The sequence below is a fragment of the Scomber scombrus genome, chromosome 23 (assembly GCF_963691925.1).
Source record: "Scomber scombrus chromosome 23, fScoSco1.1, whole genome shotgun sequence".
NCBI classification, from domain to species: domain Eukaryota; kingdom Metazoa; phylum Chordata; class Actinopteri; order Scombriformes; family Scombridae; genus Scomber; species Scomber scombrus.
Window position 1 is genome coordinate 18,829,019 of NC_084992.1, and position 16,807 is coordinate 18,845,825.

A 16,807-nucleotide genomic window follows, 5' to 3' on the forward strand; every position below is an offset into this window, starting at 1 on the left:
GTCATGTGACAAGTACACTGTTTGGTAAAGGATAGACACTTAAAAAATACTTAGCAGGTGATTGGATGAACCATCTGTCTATCACAGGCTATCAGTGTCTTAGCTTGTGAGGCAGCTGGATTCACACAAACATATAAGTTGAAGTCTGACTAAATGGATTCTTGTGTGATCTCATGATGAGATGTTAAATAATGTCCTTCATCTGCAGCAAACACAAACTTCTTCTAAATATGAGGATGCTACTTCATAACAATGATCCTTGTTCATCTTCACTAGCTGGCTGACTTTAAAGTCACTTTGAGATTGACATGTTTTAGATGTAGGGATGTATGAATATGTAATGTAAACACAGACCACACCAGTACATTACTCAAGTGAAATGAACCTAACAATAATGTATTTCTTTCCCACTGTATTTCAGTGCAGCTACATTTAATATCATTGTTCTGTGTTAACATTATAGTAGTAGTCAGCTTTTATACAAACTTGTGGAACTTGTTGTTCAGTCAAACAGTGTCGACTGACTCTTAGCATTACATTTCCTGTCAACTTTCAATAATCTGATAAGAGTCTTTTTATAACAGAGATGACGTCTCCAAACTTGTGTCAATATACTTCTCCTTAAAGCATTAATGTATTCAGTCTGCGCAACATGACAAGCAACAAAAAACAGCCCGCCTCTTTATGTTGAGAGCACCCTTCCTGGAGCTCACTTCAAGTACGGACATTGCAGAGCTTCAGTCATACGCACCATGAAGACTTTTACCTTGATAACAGCTTTAAGTCTCTGCAGCATTAGTGAGTATTGACTCTGATTAACTCTCAACTTCATTCAACATTTTCTTATTCTATGTTTCACTGACACAATTCAAACTTATATAATCACTGTTCAATTCATTAAGAGGTATCATTTATCTTCCTGTAACAACTTGTCTCTGCTGTGTGTTTCAGGCTGGATCTCTGTCTCAGTTTCTGAGTCTCACATTGTGAAGGTTCAGCCTGGTGAAGATGTTACACTGCAGTGCAACAAAACATCCAAATATGCGTCTGACTATTTCTGGTCCAGACTTGTCAACAAAACCAAGATCGTCTGTATCTCTGCTATGAGTCCTAACAGCAAAATTACGTACTGTGATGGTTTTCAAAGTGGAAAATTTGAAATGAGTACCAATAACTCTACTGTTTCTCTCAAAATCAAACAAGTGAATTCATCTGACTCTGGACTGTATTACTGTGGAATCTACACAAAAGGACTTCCAGGTTTCAGTGAGATATGTTTAAACATTGAAGGTAAGATTATTGTTAAGTCTTGTATTTTGTTTGGTACACACTATTTACTCATTTATGTTTATACTGTTAATATATTTCATAATTATCTAACTACATAATGCAACAAAGTGGAAACTTAAACATTACCAAACAATGATTGTGTTCAGGGCGCCATAAGTGGGTGAAAAGTTAGGACGATTCTTCGGGTCCATGACTGACAGGGGCCCTAAAAAATATAAGAACATTATTTTTTATTCACTAATCATCATTAATAGACGTTAATAGAATATTTTTTAACAAGGTACTCATTAAAGTAATGCTTTATTTTTCTGGTTTCTGGTCAAAATTAACCACCCAAAGCCTCTGTATTGCCCAAACACCCCCCTCTATTTACATGACATGGTTCAGTCCTGTCTCCAAACCAGGTGGCACTTATTTACAGTGAATTGTGAGTGAGGAGGAGGCTGTACCAGAGTAATGTCTCAACAGCTTCATAAAATACAGTAAGGGTTCCAAAAACCAAAAACCAAAAAAGAAAGACAAGAGAGAGAACTCTTGAGCTTTTGATGTACAAAATTCATCTTCACCTTGCCCCCCCTCCACTCTGCAGCGTAATCTGTTTCTGATCAACTGTAACTTGTGTCACTAGAGGGGCAGCTAGAGGAGATTGTGAAATTCCGTACAAAAAGTTTTTTTTTTAAAGAGTTTTTTTCTTACAGAATAACTCATGAGTGGAATAAAATCCCACAAGATATAAGAGAATCTATATCATACAATTTGTTTAAAAATCAAATTGGAGTGCTGGTCACTGGCAAGGTCTTGTGTGTGAATTGGGGAGGGTGGGGTGGGTTTATATTATGCTTACATGTGTAGCTTGATGATGAAATATTTGATGCGATTATCAGGACATTGTATATTGTATTGATGATGAATTATTTTATGTGATTAATAGGATGATGATAAATTTGATTATGTGTATGGCCTTGCTCCTTCTGGCAGGGGGACTGCCAATAGAAACTAGCCTTTTAGCTACAATTGGGTGCATTTACTTTTTATTTTGTATATAAATGTTCATTAATGTACACTGTCCCTCTTGAATTAAAAGTAAACTAAACTAAAACTGAAAAGGCGACAATATGTCACCCAATGTTTCATAAAAAGGTGGGTTTAGTCCATGAGTGGTAGAAATGAACCTGTTAGTTAAGCTTAGTCCACAGTGAAACAGGTTCATGTTACATTTGCTCCCCAAACGTTAGTTACTGCTTATATCATAGAACATTCTGAGTGTTTGCTTTTTATCCTTGTTTTATCTGACATTTAATCAATGCAGGTAAATGTTTATCAAGCTATTCATACTAACTCAGTTGTCCCTGCTCCTGGTACCAGGACCAACAGATGCATCTCCAGGTCCAACAGTCCTGACCCCCCTTAATAATGAACCAACCCCATGTCCAACTGAAGAAAGAGGTGAGCAGCATCATGTAGAATGACATGTCACTTAACATTACTGAAGGACATCTGTGGGAAATTATTTATTATTATAATGAAAAAATAAATGTATTCAATCTTGTCAGTGGTAACAATTGGTGGTATACTTAGTTGGTATGTATACTTGGTTTACAAATCTACTGCTGATTTTATTTTGTTGTTACATCATTCTATAGAAAGAATTTCCTATTTAAGAATTTTTACATTAAGATTACATTTAGAGTGTAACAGCTGGCCTTCAGCACATCACTTATAGAGAGTGTCAGTCTTGTATCAAGTAGTGAATTTCACTGTATGCAGAATGCTGCCTGCATGTCTGCACAGTGTTATATTTTCACAGCTCAATGTCAGTAAATATTGTACAGTTAGTATTAGACTGCAGGAGAGTTACAAGCCTGCACAGGTAGTTACAGCAGGTGGTTACAGCAGTTGCACATGTTTGGTGTGGCCTATGTGTGTGGTGGTGGGAACAATGTGATATCTTTTCATGTGGCCCAAAATCCCTGGCTGCACCCCTGATTGTGATGAAAATATTTTCTTCTAAATGTATCTTCATGTCATTAAAAGGCAGTGATGAATCACATGATGACGTGAACCACACATCTAAAGGTAACATTTACAGATGAGGAAATGCAGATTGTTAAACTGAAAATGAAACATTTATGACATTTAAACTCCCCATTTCATGTCACTTATTGTAAAGTTTAGACTGATTTAATGATCTTTCTTGTAGAGTCTGGTGTAATATTCATGCTGACGAGTGTGATCCTGGGTGGTCTGACTGCTGTTCTTATAATGGTCATCATTGGTCTGCTGGTTCAAAACAGGAAACTTAAGACAGGTACTTTATCAAAAGCTACTGTGTCTCTCTTACAATTGTTTGTGTTGCTACTGGACATTCTCTTCAAGTGTTGTCAATATGTTAGAAATAAATGTCTTTCTTTAAAATGTAATAACAGCAATATTTTAGGACAATGACTGTCAAATAACTGATCAGATGTAATTATCTCTGTCACTCAGCTCAAGAAGAACACAATCCACAACGAAGTGAGGTGAATCTTTCTTTTACATTGACTTCAATATATTATATGACCAGCCCAGTCACCACAATACAATGTTGGAAATGTGTTACTGCAAACCACAGATATGTTGAATCTCTACATTTCAACACATTTAATATGTAGCATATCAACATTTCTACAGTACGTATCAGAGGTAAAGTGACGTAGTTCAGGTGACATCTTTATGAGCTCAATTCCATGTTAGGTGGAAGTAGGTTGGGTGTTTGGTTAGAAAGTTAGTTTCATGGCACAAAGTTGTAAACACATCAAAGCAGATATTGTAACAAGAATTTTGGACAATTGCAGCCGTTGAGCAAGTGCCTTCAGGGTGTGTCCAAATCCACTTTTAATATTCGAATGGCAGAAAAATGATCAATGCACCAGGCACATTGTTCAACAGGTTGGACTTAAGTCCCCTCATTAATCATAGGTGTGTTTTGGGCTTAACACGTGGTAAACCAATCAGAGTGTCATCTCCCATTCCCTTTAAAAGCCAAGAGCACTGATTGCTATTATAACGGTGCATTTGCCAAGCAATGTGTTTCAATGATAAAACATGAGTTACTTTTGCTCAAAGGAAAGTTGGCTGATGAGCTGCTAACCCAACATTTAATTCATAAAAAGGAAAGATAAGGAGTTATAACTGACCAGTGTGATGAGTGTAGAGGTGTGTGTGGTTATACTGTAGCAGCCTGGTGTCATCAGCTGATTGAATAAACAGAGAACAGCTGTGAATAATGGCACTGCACTCTGTGCAACATCTCAGAGGCTGCACATTTATCAACATATCAGTCCTACGATAAGAACAGCTGTGGATAACAGATCCTGTAAATTCACCCATATTTACTTTTAACAAACGTGAACAACACGATTGAACTGTAAAATATATATATATATATATGTTAGTGACGGTCGCAGGAAATATTCTGGCTGTAGCACTTTGTGTATGATTTAATGTTGTTGATGTTCTGTTTGTCCTTTTTCAATGATGCTGCTCCTCATGCCTTTTAAATTGCCCATAAGGGACAAATACAGTGTTTTGAATTGAATTAAATTGAATTGAATATATTAAAAACATATCTAAACACAAACATAAAAATATAAGATGAAAACATAAATAGTGGCTTTAACAAAAGCTTTCTAGCTCATTTATTTCTGGTCATTGTATGCATATTCATTGATTTGAACACTAACGCACAGTGCATACAGAAGAGTGTTTGAGTTTTGCTGTTAAATGTTTTTATTATTTCCTATATCACTAGCCACAAACAGCAACATAGCCCAACCCACTGTGAAACACACACACACATACACATGCACACTCTAAAGTGTAAAGCTCTCACGCCTGTCTTATATTTTCCTTTTACAGTGTAAAAATACATTCACACACATCCTCTTACAAACATTTAACAAGAAAAATGAAGCAGTTAACTTACTCATCAGATCTTGTCACAATGTGTGTTTTCTCACAATTACATTGTATCTAATATGGTTGTTTTCTTCCCCTGACAGAATGGTGAAGAGGGCATCTATACGGTGAGTTTTTACACCATGAATGATGCAAAGGAGCAGGCTGTTCTCATCCTCTATTCATATGATATCGTACCAAAAGTTGCACACAATTTTCGTACAATGTCATATTCATTTCAATACATGCAGTAACATGAGTGATCAGTGTGCCTGCACAACCAAGTCTCACAGTAGTTCTTAAAATAGTCCTGAAAATTAATCTATTGATTCATGTCCAGTAATCCACCAATATTATATAGTACTTTAAAAATATAACTTATTTTGTAGTTTCAGTGTAGACACTAGTTTGTTTGGCTCGTGGAGTGATGAAAAAGACTAAGTTACATACTTCCTATCCCAGATTTTCTCAATGAAATATAAAAAAGTGGGAGGGGGCAGAGGGGGTTCCCTTCTGGGAGCGCATGACGTCACTGGGAATGATCACTGATGTTAACTCTTGTTTCACAGCCTTATTATTAGTCTCATAGTGTGTATCTGACCTGCAGAGGCTGTAGACAACTATGAACAGAAGATTTGAGACATGATCTTTTTTTCGCTGAGGATCATGGGTAGGCTAATGTAGCCACTCTTGCTATTGTCCGAAACAGGCAAAACAAAACGTATTTCTCACAATCGAAGGTGAAATAATTAAAACTGATGGTCATAACATTCACCCAGAATATCGTTGAGTAATCTAGGACACTTTCTTGTTTTTGTGTTAAGAAATGTTGAGGATGTAAGTAAAATCACCAGTGAATTATCCTCCTCTTCCCAGGACTGATGAAGTCACAACAGAGGTAAAATCTCCTGGTTTAATATAAAATAATATAGCAGTTATATTTTTAAAGTACTATATAATATTGGTGGATTACTGGACATGAATCAATAGATTACATTTCAGCACTATTTTAAGAACTACTGTGACACTTGGTTGTGCAGGCTCACTGATCACCCATGTTACTGCATGTATTAATATTAATATGATATCATAGTAAAAGTAATACACAACTTTTTGTACGATATCATACGAATAGAGGATGAGAATATGTTGAAAGGAGATGAAGGGAAGCTGATTGCATACATGTTAAATAATCATTATTATTCTTAGTCAATTACAGCTTTCACAGTATTACTCATTACATTTCTAATGTGTTTTCCTCCCAGGGTTTGACTCCTCATGCCCAGGACACATATGAGACAATACGCATGAAGAAGTGACATGATGGAGGAAACTTCTAAACAGACCTTTCCCTCTGAATACCTTTATGTTTTTATATAAATATTGCATATCTTAACCTGCCTAGATTAGGAGAGAATGTAAGATGTCGTGCACCAGTGTTCATTTCTCTTTTGCTTTTGTAGAGGTTGTGGGAAGTTAAGAAGGATGAGACAGAAAATAGGGAAGCTGAGTCCAAAACAGGGACATTATCAGAAAAGCTCTGTCCTTGTTGTATAACATATTTTTACTGCTTTGTTGGCTGTATGTAACTTTTATACAAGCATATTTTGATCATTATAATCCTTCAGATATATTTTCTACTGTACTTATGAATAAAAAGATAAATGCTGTGTTTTTGATGTTTATCTTTGTTGCTGTGTTTAACACGCAGCTGATTTCTGTGCCAACATATCAAACTGGTCCTCATCTCCTGCAACACTCTGTCCATCTCACTTTCTCTTTTAGATCATCTGACAGATATCAGTCCGTTTACATATGAATGTGTGAATGAGAGATTCACAAAGCTGATGATGCTGTTTTTGCAGCTAAACTAGATCTTCAGCTGTTATGCTGTACTAATAGAAAGATGAAGTTAAAGCCTGCAGGTTAAATAAAAATGCAATATGCTCACTTTAATAAAGCCTGAGCAGTTTTCTTACATGATGGTGTCCGTGGTTCTTACCTGTGCTAGCATTGGAAGAAGTATTCCTTTACTTTATATCCTTTACTTTAGATATCAGTACAGCAATGTAAAAATACTACATTAAAGTAACAGTCCTGAATGAAAAATCCATAAGTATTATCAACTTAATGTAGTTAAACACAGTTTGACACTTAAGGCCCAAATGCACTGAAAGCAATAACTGATGTACTTCAATTGATGCTCTGATGGTTTATGCAGTGTTGGGAAAGTTCACTTTCTACATGAACTAGTTCAGTTCATAGTTCACACATTTTAAAATGAACTAGTTCAGTTCATAGTTCATAATTCCAAATTATGAACTAAGTTCACAGCTCCAAAAAATGAACTAGTTCAGTTCTTTTTTTCAATACGTTGCGAACTATACTCTTTTAAAACTGTTGCCACAGCCAGCAATTATTTCATTAGTTTAACACTGAAACTATGTGTCAGATTTCATCCAGTTTTGAATCCTTATCCAACCAGGATTTACATTAGCATCGAAGGGCCTTCCCCCATTGTTGTTTAAACTCCATTCAGTCCACACTAGTAGCAGTTGCAGCTTTCACCCCAACATTATATTCTCAAAAACATGAGGAAAAACTTGCTTGAATGTCCTTTTTAATAAGAAATTATAAAACAAACAGGACAGTAGTTTGTAAGGTGCATTGATAATTTCAAATTCCATAGCAGAACATTACAAAATAGTAATACTGGAATTCTGGAAAGAAAATTACAAACCCTCAAGACCATTCTACTGACTAGAAACTGAGGTAGGAACCAGGCTGAGGTAGTTGAAGTTCAATGTTGAATTTCGAAGTGCAACATTCAAAGTGCAAAACATGTCAACGTTAGTCAATTAAGTCACTTTTGGATTGTTTGCCCAATAGTAAAAAAAACATATATTAATAATTTAAAAGAGTCAATCAGAGTCCAAGACCATGGAAAGTGCTTCTACTTTCTGTCCAGTGAGTGAAAATACCTTAACTCAATGAATATCTGTCACTGGTTACAGTTCACAAAATACAACTAAAATAATAACAAGAACAAAGTGTGCAGGGCTAAGGACAGAATTATTTTCTCTTATCTGAATGAAGATCCTCTCATTGGTCACAGTGGTCGCCCCCTGGTGGATCTGCTGTTTTTGGCTTCCTATAATAACAATTATGCTCTTTTACTTTGATACAGGTCACCTCTACACATCATACTTATATCCATTAGCAATACACAGCACTACCAGGCTGGGCTTTCTACTTTTCTCAAAGGTTGTAAGTCTCCGACAATGTATTGGACCACCAAATTGTCCACCTGCGGCTGGGAGATGACAACGAACCCGCTGCTGTATGCAGTTAATGGCATTTGGGTCGAGGATCTGTCTTGTTCTTTTGACTTTTTACTCGTTGCTTGCACATACCTTGAAAGGCTCCCCGGGTGCTTGAGTTCTATGTGCCGTTTTAGATTAGCAAACGATGTAACCGAAGTTCGGATTTTATTTTTCAAAGCCGGTGGGCAGAGTTTGCACATAAACGTTAGATTGTTCCCTTCCTTGTCGATTTTCTCATAAAAATCGCTGAGATAATTATATGAGACCTCCTTATGTCCACATGCTGCTGTCGCTTCCATGCTGCTTCCATGCTGTTTTTTGTTTTGTTTTGTTTTGATGACGCATGGAGCAGTGCGACACTGGCTGCCTTTGCCTATGGTTGCCAGATAGCTCTACTCAACTGTGGCGCTCTCTGACTTTTTAGGCATAATCTGGCACAGACAAAGAAGTACACGCAACGGTTGGGCAACACTTATTGAACGAAATTTAAAAAGAGTGAACGTGACGTTCACGGACACCAGAATGAACGCGTTCATAGTATCGTTCATCAGGCAGAAATACCGTTCGTTCGTTCAAGTTCACCAAAATTATGAACGAGTTCATGAACTTTCGTTCAATGAACGCGTTCATGCACAACACTGGGTTTATGCTGCTGCCACCAGATTCAAAGAGTTTACATTATGCTTTCTGATATTGATTGACTGTTGTGTTTCCAGATGTTAGTGGTAAGTAGGAGCAGTTCAGATCACTTTGTCAATAAATAAATAAATCAAAAGAAAAAAGGTGGACACTCGTGCTGCCAGCAGATAGACTCAAAGAGGAAGTGAAACTGCAGCTCAGAGAGGAACTGATGTTTTATCACATTAATCTGATGTGTTTGTGTGTGAGCAGTGAATGGAAGGAGTCACTGTCAGCAAATGATGAATAAATTAAGTTTCTTTATTATTAAGAATGTATTTTCTCCTAATAGGATGATTATAATATTGTTTCTACATTTTAAACATTTCTTTAATATATACTGACACAGTTAAAATATATATGAAATATATATTTGATGGAGGAGGAGTCAGAAAAGGACACTGATGACTGTCAAACCTCCTTATAGGGAGACTCTGATGGTCTACAAGAAGGGAGGAGTGAGTGAGTAAACGTCTCTTGTACAGGAAGTGCAGCACAGTGTGGTCTGAGGTGAACATCAAGGGTCATAAAAATACATTTCATTTCTTCATCTCTACTAATGTAGAAACAATCTCAACAAGACTGTATTATCCTCTATTAAGCTGAATATGAGTATTTCTACATTTTAGAAATGTCTCCATTATGTACTGACACAGTTAATAAGTATATGAAAAATTAAATGGGGAAGCTGTTTTGGCTGACTGTGTTTGTCTGCATATACAGACATGCAACAAGTCCTGTGAACCCTCCCCCTGTCATTTTCCATTGTGGTCAAAGTGATATGTGAACCAGCCCAAAAAAGCCACAGTAAGACTGTCCTTTAGCTCTCTGCTGTGAAACCACACACTATTAAAACCCTCAACTCTCAACCATCACCTTCTCTACAGACTACAGTAACTGAACAATGAAGTATAACACAGAGAGCTATTTACTGCCTATTGTTGCCAGAAAGTGTTGACTTTACTAGTATTGTAAATATCAGATAACATTTCATACAACAGCACACAATAACAGCAATACAACAATAATAACAACATAAGATGACAGACAGCAGCACACACTCAGACCTGTTCAGTGAGGTCTGCTGTTTAAACTGACTATGACTGCACAAATCAGTGAGCTCTACTGTACCTCAATGCTCTCTACCAGCACATGGATGTTATTACAGTAAGGTGGTGATTGAGTGGATGTGTGCTGTCATGTGCTATTGAGATTGCAATGCATGCAATAGCTTTATTATTTAGTTCTGTGAGGTTGGGTGTGGGGAGATCAATTATCCTGGCAGCACTGTTAGTTATGTGTGTGACTTTGTTCCAGTTGGTAAGAGATAACATGTTAAAGAAGCAGGTGGAACAGTACAGTAGGATGGGCTGAATAATGCTCTGGTACAACAGTAGCAGGAGACAGGAGGCAACATGGAGTCCTTTAAGCTTCCTGATGACTAATAGTGTAACAGTGTAGAGTTTGGTAGAAAGCGGGGAGATACAGATCAAAATGAGAAGTGTTTCCTCACAAACACACTTTGTTCTCGTCTGTTCTCAGCACTTCAACCCAAAATATCACCACCTCTTCCTGTCAACAAACTCTAATCTGTTCACACCAGCCCTCACACATTCACACCATGTGCACTACACACTACACTGGTCAGTGACAGACAACATCAACATACTGTAGAAAAACACACCTTCCTCTTTCATCAAACCTCTCTCCTAGAACAAATGATTAGAGGAACTCTTGTGTTTGTTGTTTATCAGTGGAGGATTCTATCTCATTTTGTCTCTACTGTGTGTTTCAGGCTGGATCTCTGTCTCAGCCTCTGAGTTTCACACTGTGGAGGTCCGGCTTGGTGAAGAAGTCACACTGCTGTGCTCCAACTTTTCCACTTCTCCCTCTCAGATAGTCTGCTTTATACTGCTCAACAGAACCAAGCCCTGCTGTTTCCTCTCTCTACAATTATATTGAGCCTGCTTCTTTCTGTAATAAGAGTCAAAGTGGAACATTTGAAATGACATCCAACATCTACAGTACACTTTATTTCTCCAAATTAGGCCTCTTAATTTATCTGATACTGAGGTCTATTTTTGTTGATTTTACAGAAACAGACACACAATAACAGTCAATGCAACATATTTAAAGATATACTATGCAGGATTTTCAAGAGTCATATAAAAGTAATCCCTCTCAATCATCTCTTATGACTCTCTAATAGTGAGTGTATTTATCTACAGACACTTTGCACTTTGTCTGTATTTTCTTATTATTTTGATGTGTTTATTACAATTGTGGGCTTCAACCATTGAGCAGTGGGTGTGTGACCAAGAGCAGGAATGTTCTCTGATTCAAGGATTTGTTCTCACTAGTGTCACCTATTTAAACAATAAACAACAACAAACAGTAGAATTAGGATTATGATTAAATACTGTCTAAAAACTGTCAATAACATCTGAAGAATGTTTTCATAATCATCTTTAAATATTCTAATCAGTCAGCAATAATGTAAAGTAAAGAGTCATGTGACAAGTCGTCCTTGAACACTGTTTGGTAAAGGATAGACACTTTCAAAAAATACTTAGCAGGTGATTGGATGAACCATCTGTCTATCACAGGCTATCAGTGTCTTACCTTGTGAGGCAGCTGGATTCACACAAACATATAAGTTGAAGTCTGAATAAATGGATTCTTGTGTGATCTCATGATGAGATGTTAAATAATGTCCTCCATCTGCAGCAAACACAAACTTCTTCTAAATATGAGGATGCTACTTCATAACAATGATCCTTGTTCATCTTCACTAGCTGGCTGACTTTAAAGTCACTTTGAGATTGACATGTTTTAGATGTAGGGATGTATGAATATGTAATGTAAACACAGACCACACAAGTACATTACTCAAGTGAAATGAACCTAACAACAATGTATTTCTTTCCCACTGTATTTCAGTGCAGCTACATTTAAGATCATTGTTCTGTGTTAACATTATAATGTCAGCTTTTATACAAACTTGTGGAACTTGTTGTCAAACAGTGTCGACTGACACTTAGCATTACAGCATTAATGTATTCAGTCTGAGCAACATGACAAGCAACAACAAACAGCACGCCTCTTTATGTTGAGAGCACCCTTCCTGGAGCTCACTTCAAGTACGGACATTGCAGAGCTTCAGTCATACGCACCATGAAGACTTTTATCTTGATAACAGCTTTAAGTCTCTGCAGCATTAGTGAGTATTGACTCTGATTAACTCTCAACTTCATTCAACATTTTCTTATTCTATGTTTCACTGACACAATTCAAACTTATATAATCACTGTTCAATTCATTAAGAGGTATCATTTATCTTCCTGTAACAACTTGTCTCTGCTGTGTGTTTCAGGCTGGATCTCTGTCTCAGTTTCTGAGTCTCACATTGTGAAGGTTCAGCCTGGTGAAGATGTTACACTGCAGTGCAAAAATACATCCCAATTTGCGTCTGGCGCTTTCTGGTCCAAAATTGTCAGCAAAACCAAGATCGTCTGTATCTCTGCTATGACCGGTTCTACGAGGTCTAAGATTGAACTTAGGTACTGCGATGGTTTTCAAAGTGGAAAATTTGAAATGAGTACCAACATCTCTACTGTTTCTCTCAAAATCAAACAAGTGAATTCATCTGACTCTGGACTGTATTACTGTGGAATCTACTCAAAAGGACTTCCAGGTTTCAGTGAGCTATGTTTAAATATTGAAGGTAAGATTATTGTTAAGTCTTGTATTTTGTTTGATACACACTATTTACTCATTTATGTTTATACTGTTAATATATTTCATAATTATCTAACTACATAATGCAACAAAGTTAAACTTAAACTTAACTTAAACATTACCAAACAATGATTGTGATCAGGGCGCCATAAGCGGGTGAAAAGTTAGGACGATTCTTCAGGTCCATGACTTACAGGGGCCCTAAAAATATTATTTTTTTATTAACTCATCATCATTAATAGATATTAATATAATTTTTTTTTTTTAACAAGGTACTCATTACACAAACGCTTTAGTTTTCTTGTTTCTGGTCAAAATTAACCACCCAAAGTCTCTGTATTGCCCAAACACCACCCTCTATTTACATGACATGGTTCAGTCCTGTCTCCAAACCAGGTGGCACTTGATAACAGTGAATTGTGAGTGAGGAGGAGGCTGTACCAGAGTAATGTCTCAACAGCTTCATAAAATACAGTAAGGGTTCCAAAAACCAAAAACAAAGAAAAGACAAGAGAGATGTGAAAGGGTGACAATATGTCACCCAGTGTTTCATAAAAGAGGGGTTTAGTCCATGAGTGGTGGAAATGAACCTGTTAGTTAAGCTTAGTCAACAGTGAAACAGGTTCATGTTACATTTGCTCCCCAAACGTTAGTTACTGCTTATATCATAGAACATTCTGAGTGTTTGCTTTTTATCCCTGTTTTATCTGACATTTAATCAATGCAGGTAAATGTTTATCAAGCTATTCATACTAACTCAGTTGTCCCTGCTCCTGGTACCAGGACCAACAGATGCATCTCCAGGTTCAACAGTCCTGATCCCCCTTAATAATGAACCAACCCCATGTCCAACTGAAGAAAGAGGTGAGCAGCATCATGTAGAATGACATGTCACTTAACATTACTGAAGAACATCTGTGGGAATTTATTTTATTATTATAATGAAAAAGAAAAAATGTTAAATCCTTCTCAGTGTTAAGAATTGATGGTATACTTAGTTGGTATGTATACTTGGTTAACAAATCTACTGCTGATTTTATTTTGTTGTTATATCATTCTATAGAAAGAATTTCCTATTTAAGAATGTTAACATTAAGATTACATTTAGAGTGTAACAGCTGGCCTTCAGCACATCACTTATAGAGAGTGTCAGTCTTGTATCAAGTAGTGAATTTCACTGTATGCAGAATGCTGCCTGCATGTCTGCACAGTGTTATATTTTCACAGCTCAATGTCAGTAAATATTGTACAGTTAGTATTAGACTGCAGGAGAGTTACAAGCCTGCACAGGTAGTTACAGCAGGTGATTACAGCAGTTGCACATGTTTGGTGTGGCCTATGTGTGTGGTGGTGGGAACAATGTGAAATCTTTTCATGGGGCCCAAAATCCCTGGCTGCACCCCTGATTGTGATGCAAATTTGTGAAACAAAATCATCTTCATGATTTTCTTCTAAATGTATCTTCATGTCATTAAAAGGCAGTGATGAATCATATGATGACGTGGACAAGACATCTAACAATAAGATTTACAGATAATAATGCATATTGTCAAACATTTGAAAATGAAACATTTTTTAACTTTTTTTTCCCATTTCAAGTCACTTATTGTAAAGTTTAGACTGATTTAATGATCTTTCTTGTAGAGTCTGGTGTAATATTAATGCTGACGAGTGTGATCCTGGGTGGTCTGACTGCTGTTCTTGTAATGGTCATCATTGGTCTGCTGGTTAAAAACAGGAAACTTAAGACAGGTACTTTATCAAAAACTACTGTGTCTCTCTTACAATTGTTTTTGTTGCTACTGGACATTCTCTTCAAGTGTTGTCAATATGTTAGAAATAAACGTCTTTCTTTAAAATGTAATAACAGCAATATTTTAGGACAATGACTGTCAAATAACTGATCAGATGTAATTATCTCTGTCACTCAGCTCAAGAAGAACACAATCCACAACGAAGTGAGGTGAATCTTTCTTTTACATTGACTTCAATATATTATATGACCAGCCCAGTCACCACAATACAATGTTGGAAATGTGTTACTGCAAACCACAGATATGTTGAATCTCTACATTTCAACACATTTAATATGTAGCATATCAACATTTCTACAGTACGTATCAGAGGTAAAGTGACGTAGTTCAGGTGACATCTTTATGAGTTCAATTCCATGTTAGGTGGAGGCAGGTTGGGTGGTTGGTTAGAAAGTTAGTTTCATGGCACAAAGTTGCAAACACATCAAAGTGGCATAGACATCTTTATTTAATAGTAGACCGACAGGAAACATGGGAGAGAGAGGGGGGTGTGACATGCAGCAAAAGACCTCCGATCGGGATTTGAACTGGGGTCTGCTGCGTGTATGGCATGTACTCTAACCACTCGACCACCTGCGAACCATCAAAGTGGATCATTTTAGCAAAAATTTTGGACAATTGCAACTGTTGAGCAAGTGCCTTCAGGGTGTGTCCAAATCCACTTTTAATATTCGAATGGTGGAAAAATGGTCAATGCACCAGGCACATTGTTCAACAGGTTGGACTTAAGTCCCCTCATTAATCATACAGATGAAGCCACTAGAAATTTCCCCTGTTTCCGTGATGGCTCCTTGACCGCCCCTTGATAGGTCCTTGACTGGCCGATAATGGAAGCAGGGGGGAAATGCGATGACGTGTCAATGAGGCCCCGACTGGAAACGCCCCTAAACTGCCTGAGTGAAAACCAGTTGCAATGCTTCATTTTTCCACGGGGAGGCGCAGGTATTAGTGCAGGAGACCCGAGTTAGTTTTACACACTAATATAACTTGTATTTACTTCTATTCTTCTTCATAAACTAGCCTTATACTATATGTTGTTGTTATTGTGACTGTATCGTCACTATGTGTCTGTGTAATGCTGCTGCTACACTATAATTTCCCAGCTTGGGATCAATAACGTATATCTATCTATCTATCTATCTATCTAATGAAGGGTGCAATATAGTTCAATCCATTAGAAGGATGCAATTGAAGCTGCTGTGCGCCGGTAAAACACAACACAGCCGATCAATTAACAAAACGCACTATGATTAAAAAGTGCAAGCTTGTTATTCTGAGTCATGCCTGTGTAGTATGCAGTACTAGATACTGGTCTAAAAAAGACTGTAGTAAAAGCAGACGTCCTGATTCAACTCTTTACTCCAGTAAAAGTAAGACTTAGTTTAATGACTTAGAAGTCGCCAAATGACTTACTTTAACGAATTTCGTTAGTTTATATAATGCAGATTTGTAAAATATTACTTTTATGAAGGTCACAGTCACTGACAATAAACTTAGCATTTCATAATTGTGGTAGCAGCGGTGCAGCAGATGTAATGAAGTCCACGTAGCACGCTGGATGCAAACTAATATTAAGCCTTTAGCCTTTTCATTATAATGTCCATGGACATAAACTGAGTTAATTCATTAGAAGGATGCAATTGAAGATACCGTACATTTTACAGGACCTCTGACAAATCATTGTCACTGTCAAACCAAGAAATAGCCCATGTGACATACCCCGTCTAGTGATTCAAAACAGGACGCGCTATTTACAGTAATACATAGTATTTCAATGGACGGTGTAAATAATGTAAATAATGTCACGACTATTTTACTACATATTTCTTACTATTATTGTTCTTATAGTTTTTTGTTTGTTTGTTTGTTTTTTTGTATTTATTATTTATTGTTCTTTATTATTTTCTTATTGCTGCTATTATATTCTGACACTGATACTGGGTTTCCTTTATCCGGTAATTACAAAGTCAAAAGTCAAAATGAAATGAAATGAAATGAATGACGTTGGCGCACAACGGGTTATGAATG

General features: G+C 36.8%; 1 protein-coding gene and 1 long non-coding RNA gene across 2 annotated transcripts; both read left to right on the plus strand.

Annotated features, from left to right (window-relative positions):
* Positions 1 to 3,569: 3,569 nt before the first annotated feature.
* Positions 3,570 to 7,082, plus strand: LOC134005746 (uncharacterized). The gene is made up of 4 exons (XR_009927889.1): positions 3,570 to 3,598; positions 3,778 to 3,809; positions 5,331 to 5,354; positions 6,492 to 7,082. It is a non-coding gene; the product is annotated as an uncharacterized LOC134005746 (long non-coding RNA).
* A 2,549-nt stretch (positions 7,083 to 9,631) lies between these two features.
* LOC134005579 (uncharacterized) lies at positions 9,632 to 14,932 on the plus strand. Its single transcript, XM_062444503.1, has 7 exons — positions 9,632 to 9,689; positions 11,023 to 11,073; positions 12,601 to 12,951; positions 13,749 to 13,829; positions 14,444 to 14,485; positions 14,610 to 14,692; positions 14,897 to 14,932. Exons 1-7 carry the CDS (start codon positions 9,632 to 9,634, stop codon positions 14,930 to 14,932), a joined length of 702 nt encoding a protein of 233 aa, XP_062300487.1.
* Positions 14,933 to 16,807: the final 1,875 nt, after the last annotated feature.

What these genes read in the sequence shown, in the direction of transcription:
- LOC134005579 (XM_062444503.1), top strand. Translation starts at nt 9,632, where the DNA reads ATGACTGTCAAACCTCCTTATAGGGAGACTCTGATGGTCTACAAGAAG. An exon ending in CGTGGACAAGACATCTAACA is followed by an intron (nt 14,486 to 14,609) that starts ATAAGATTTACA and finishes TCTTTCTTGTAG; the next exon opens with AGTCTGGTGTAATATTAATG. An exon ending in TGGTCATCATTGGTCTGCTG is followed by an intron (nt 14,693 to 14,896) that starts GTTAAAAACAGG and finishes TCTGTCACTCAG; the next exon opens with CTCAAGAAGAACACAATCCA.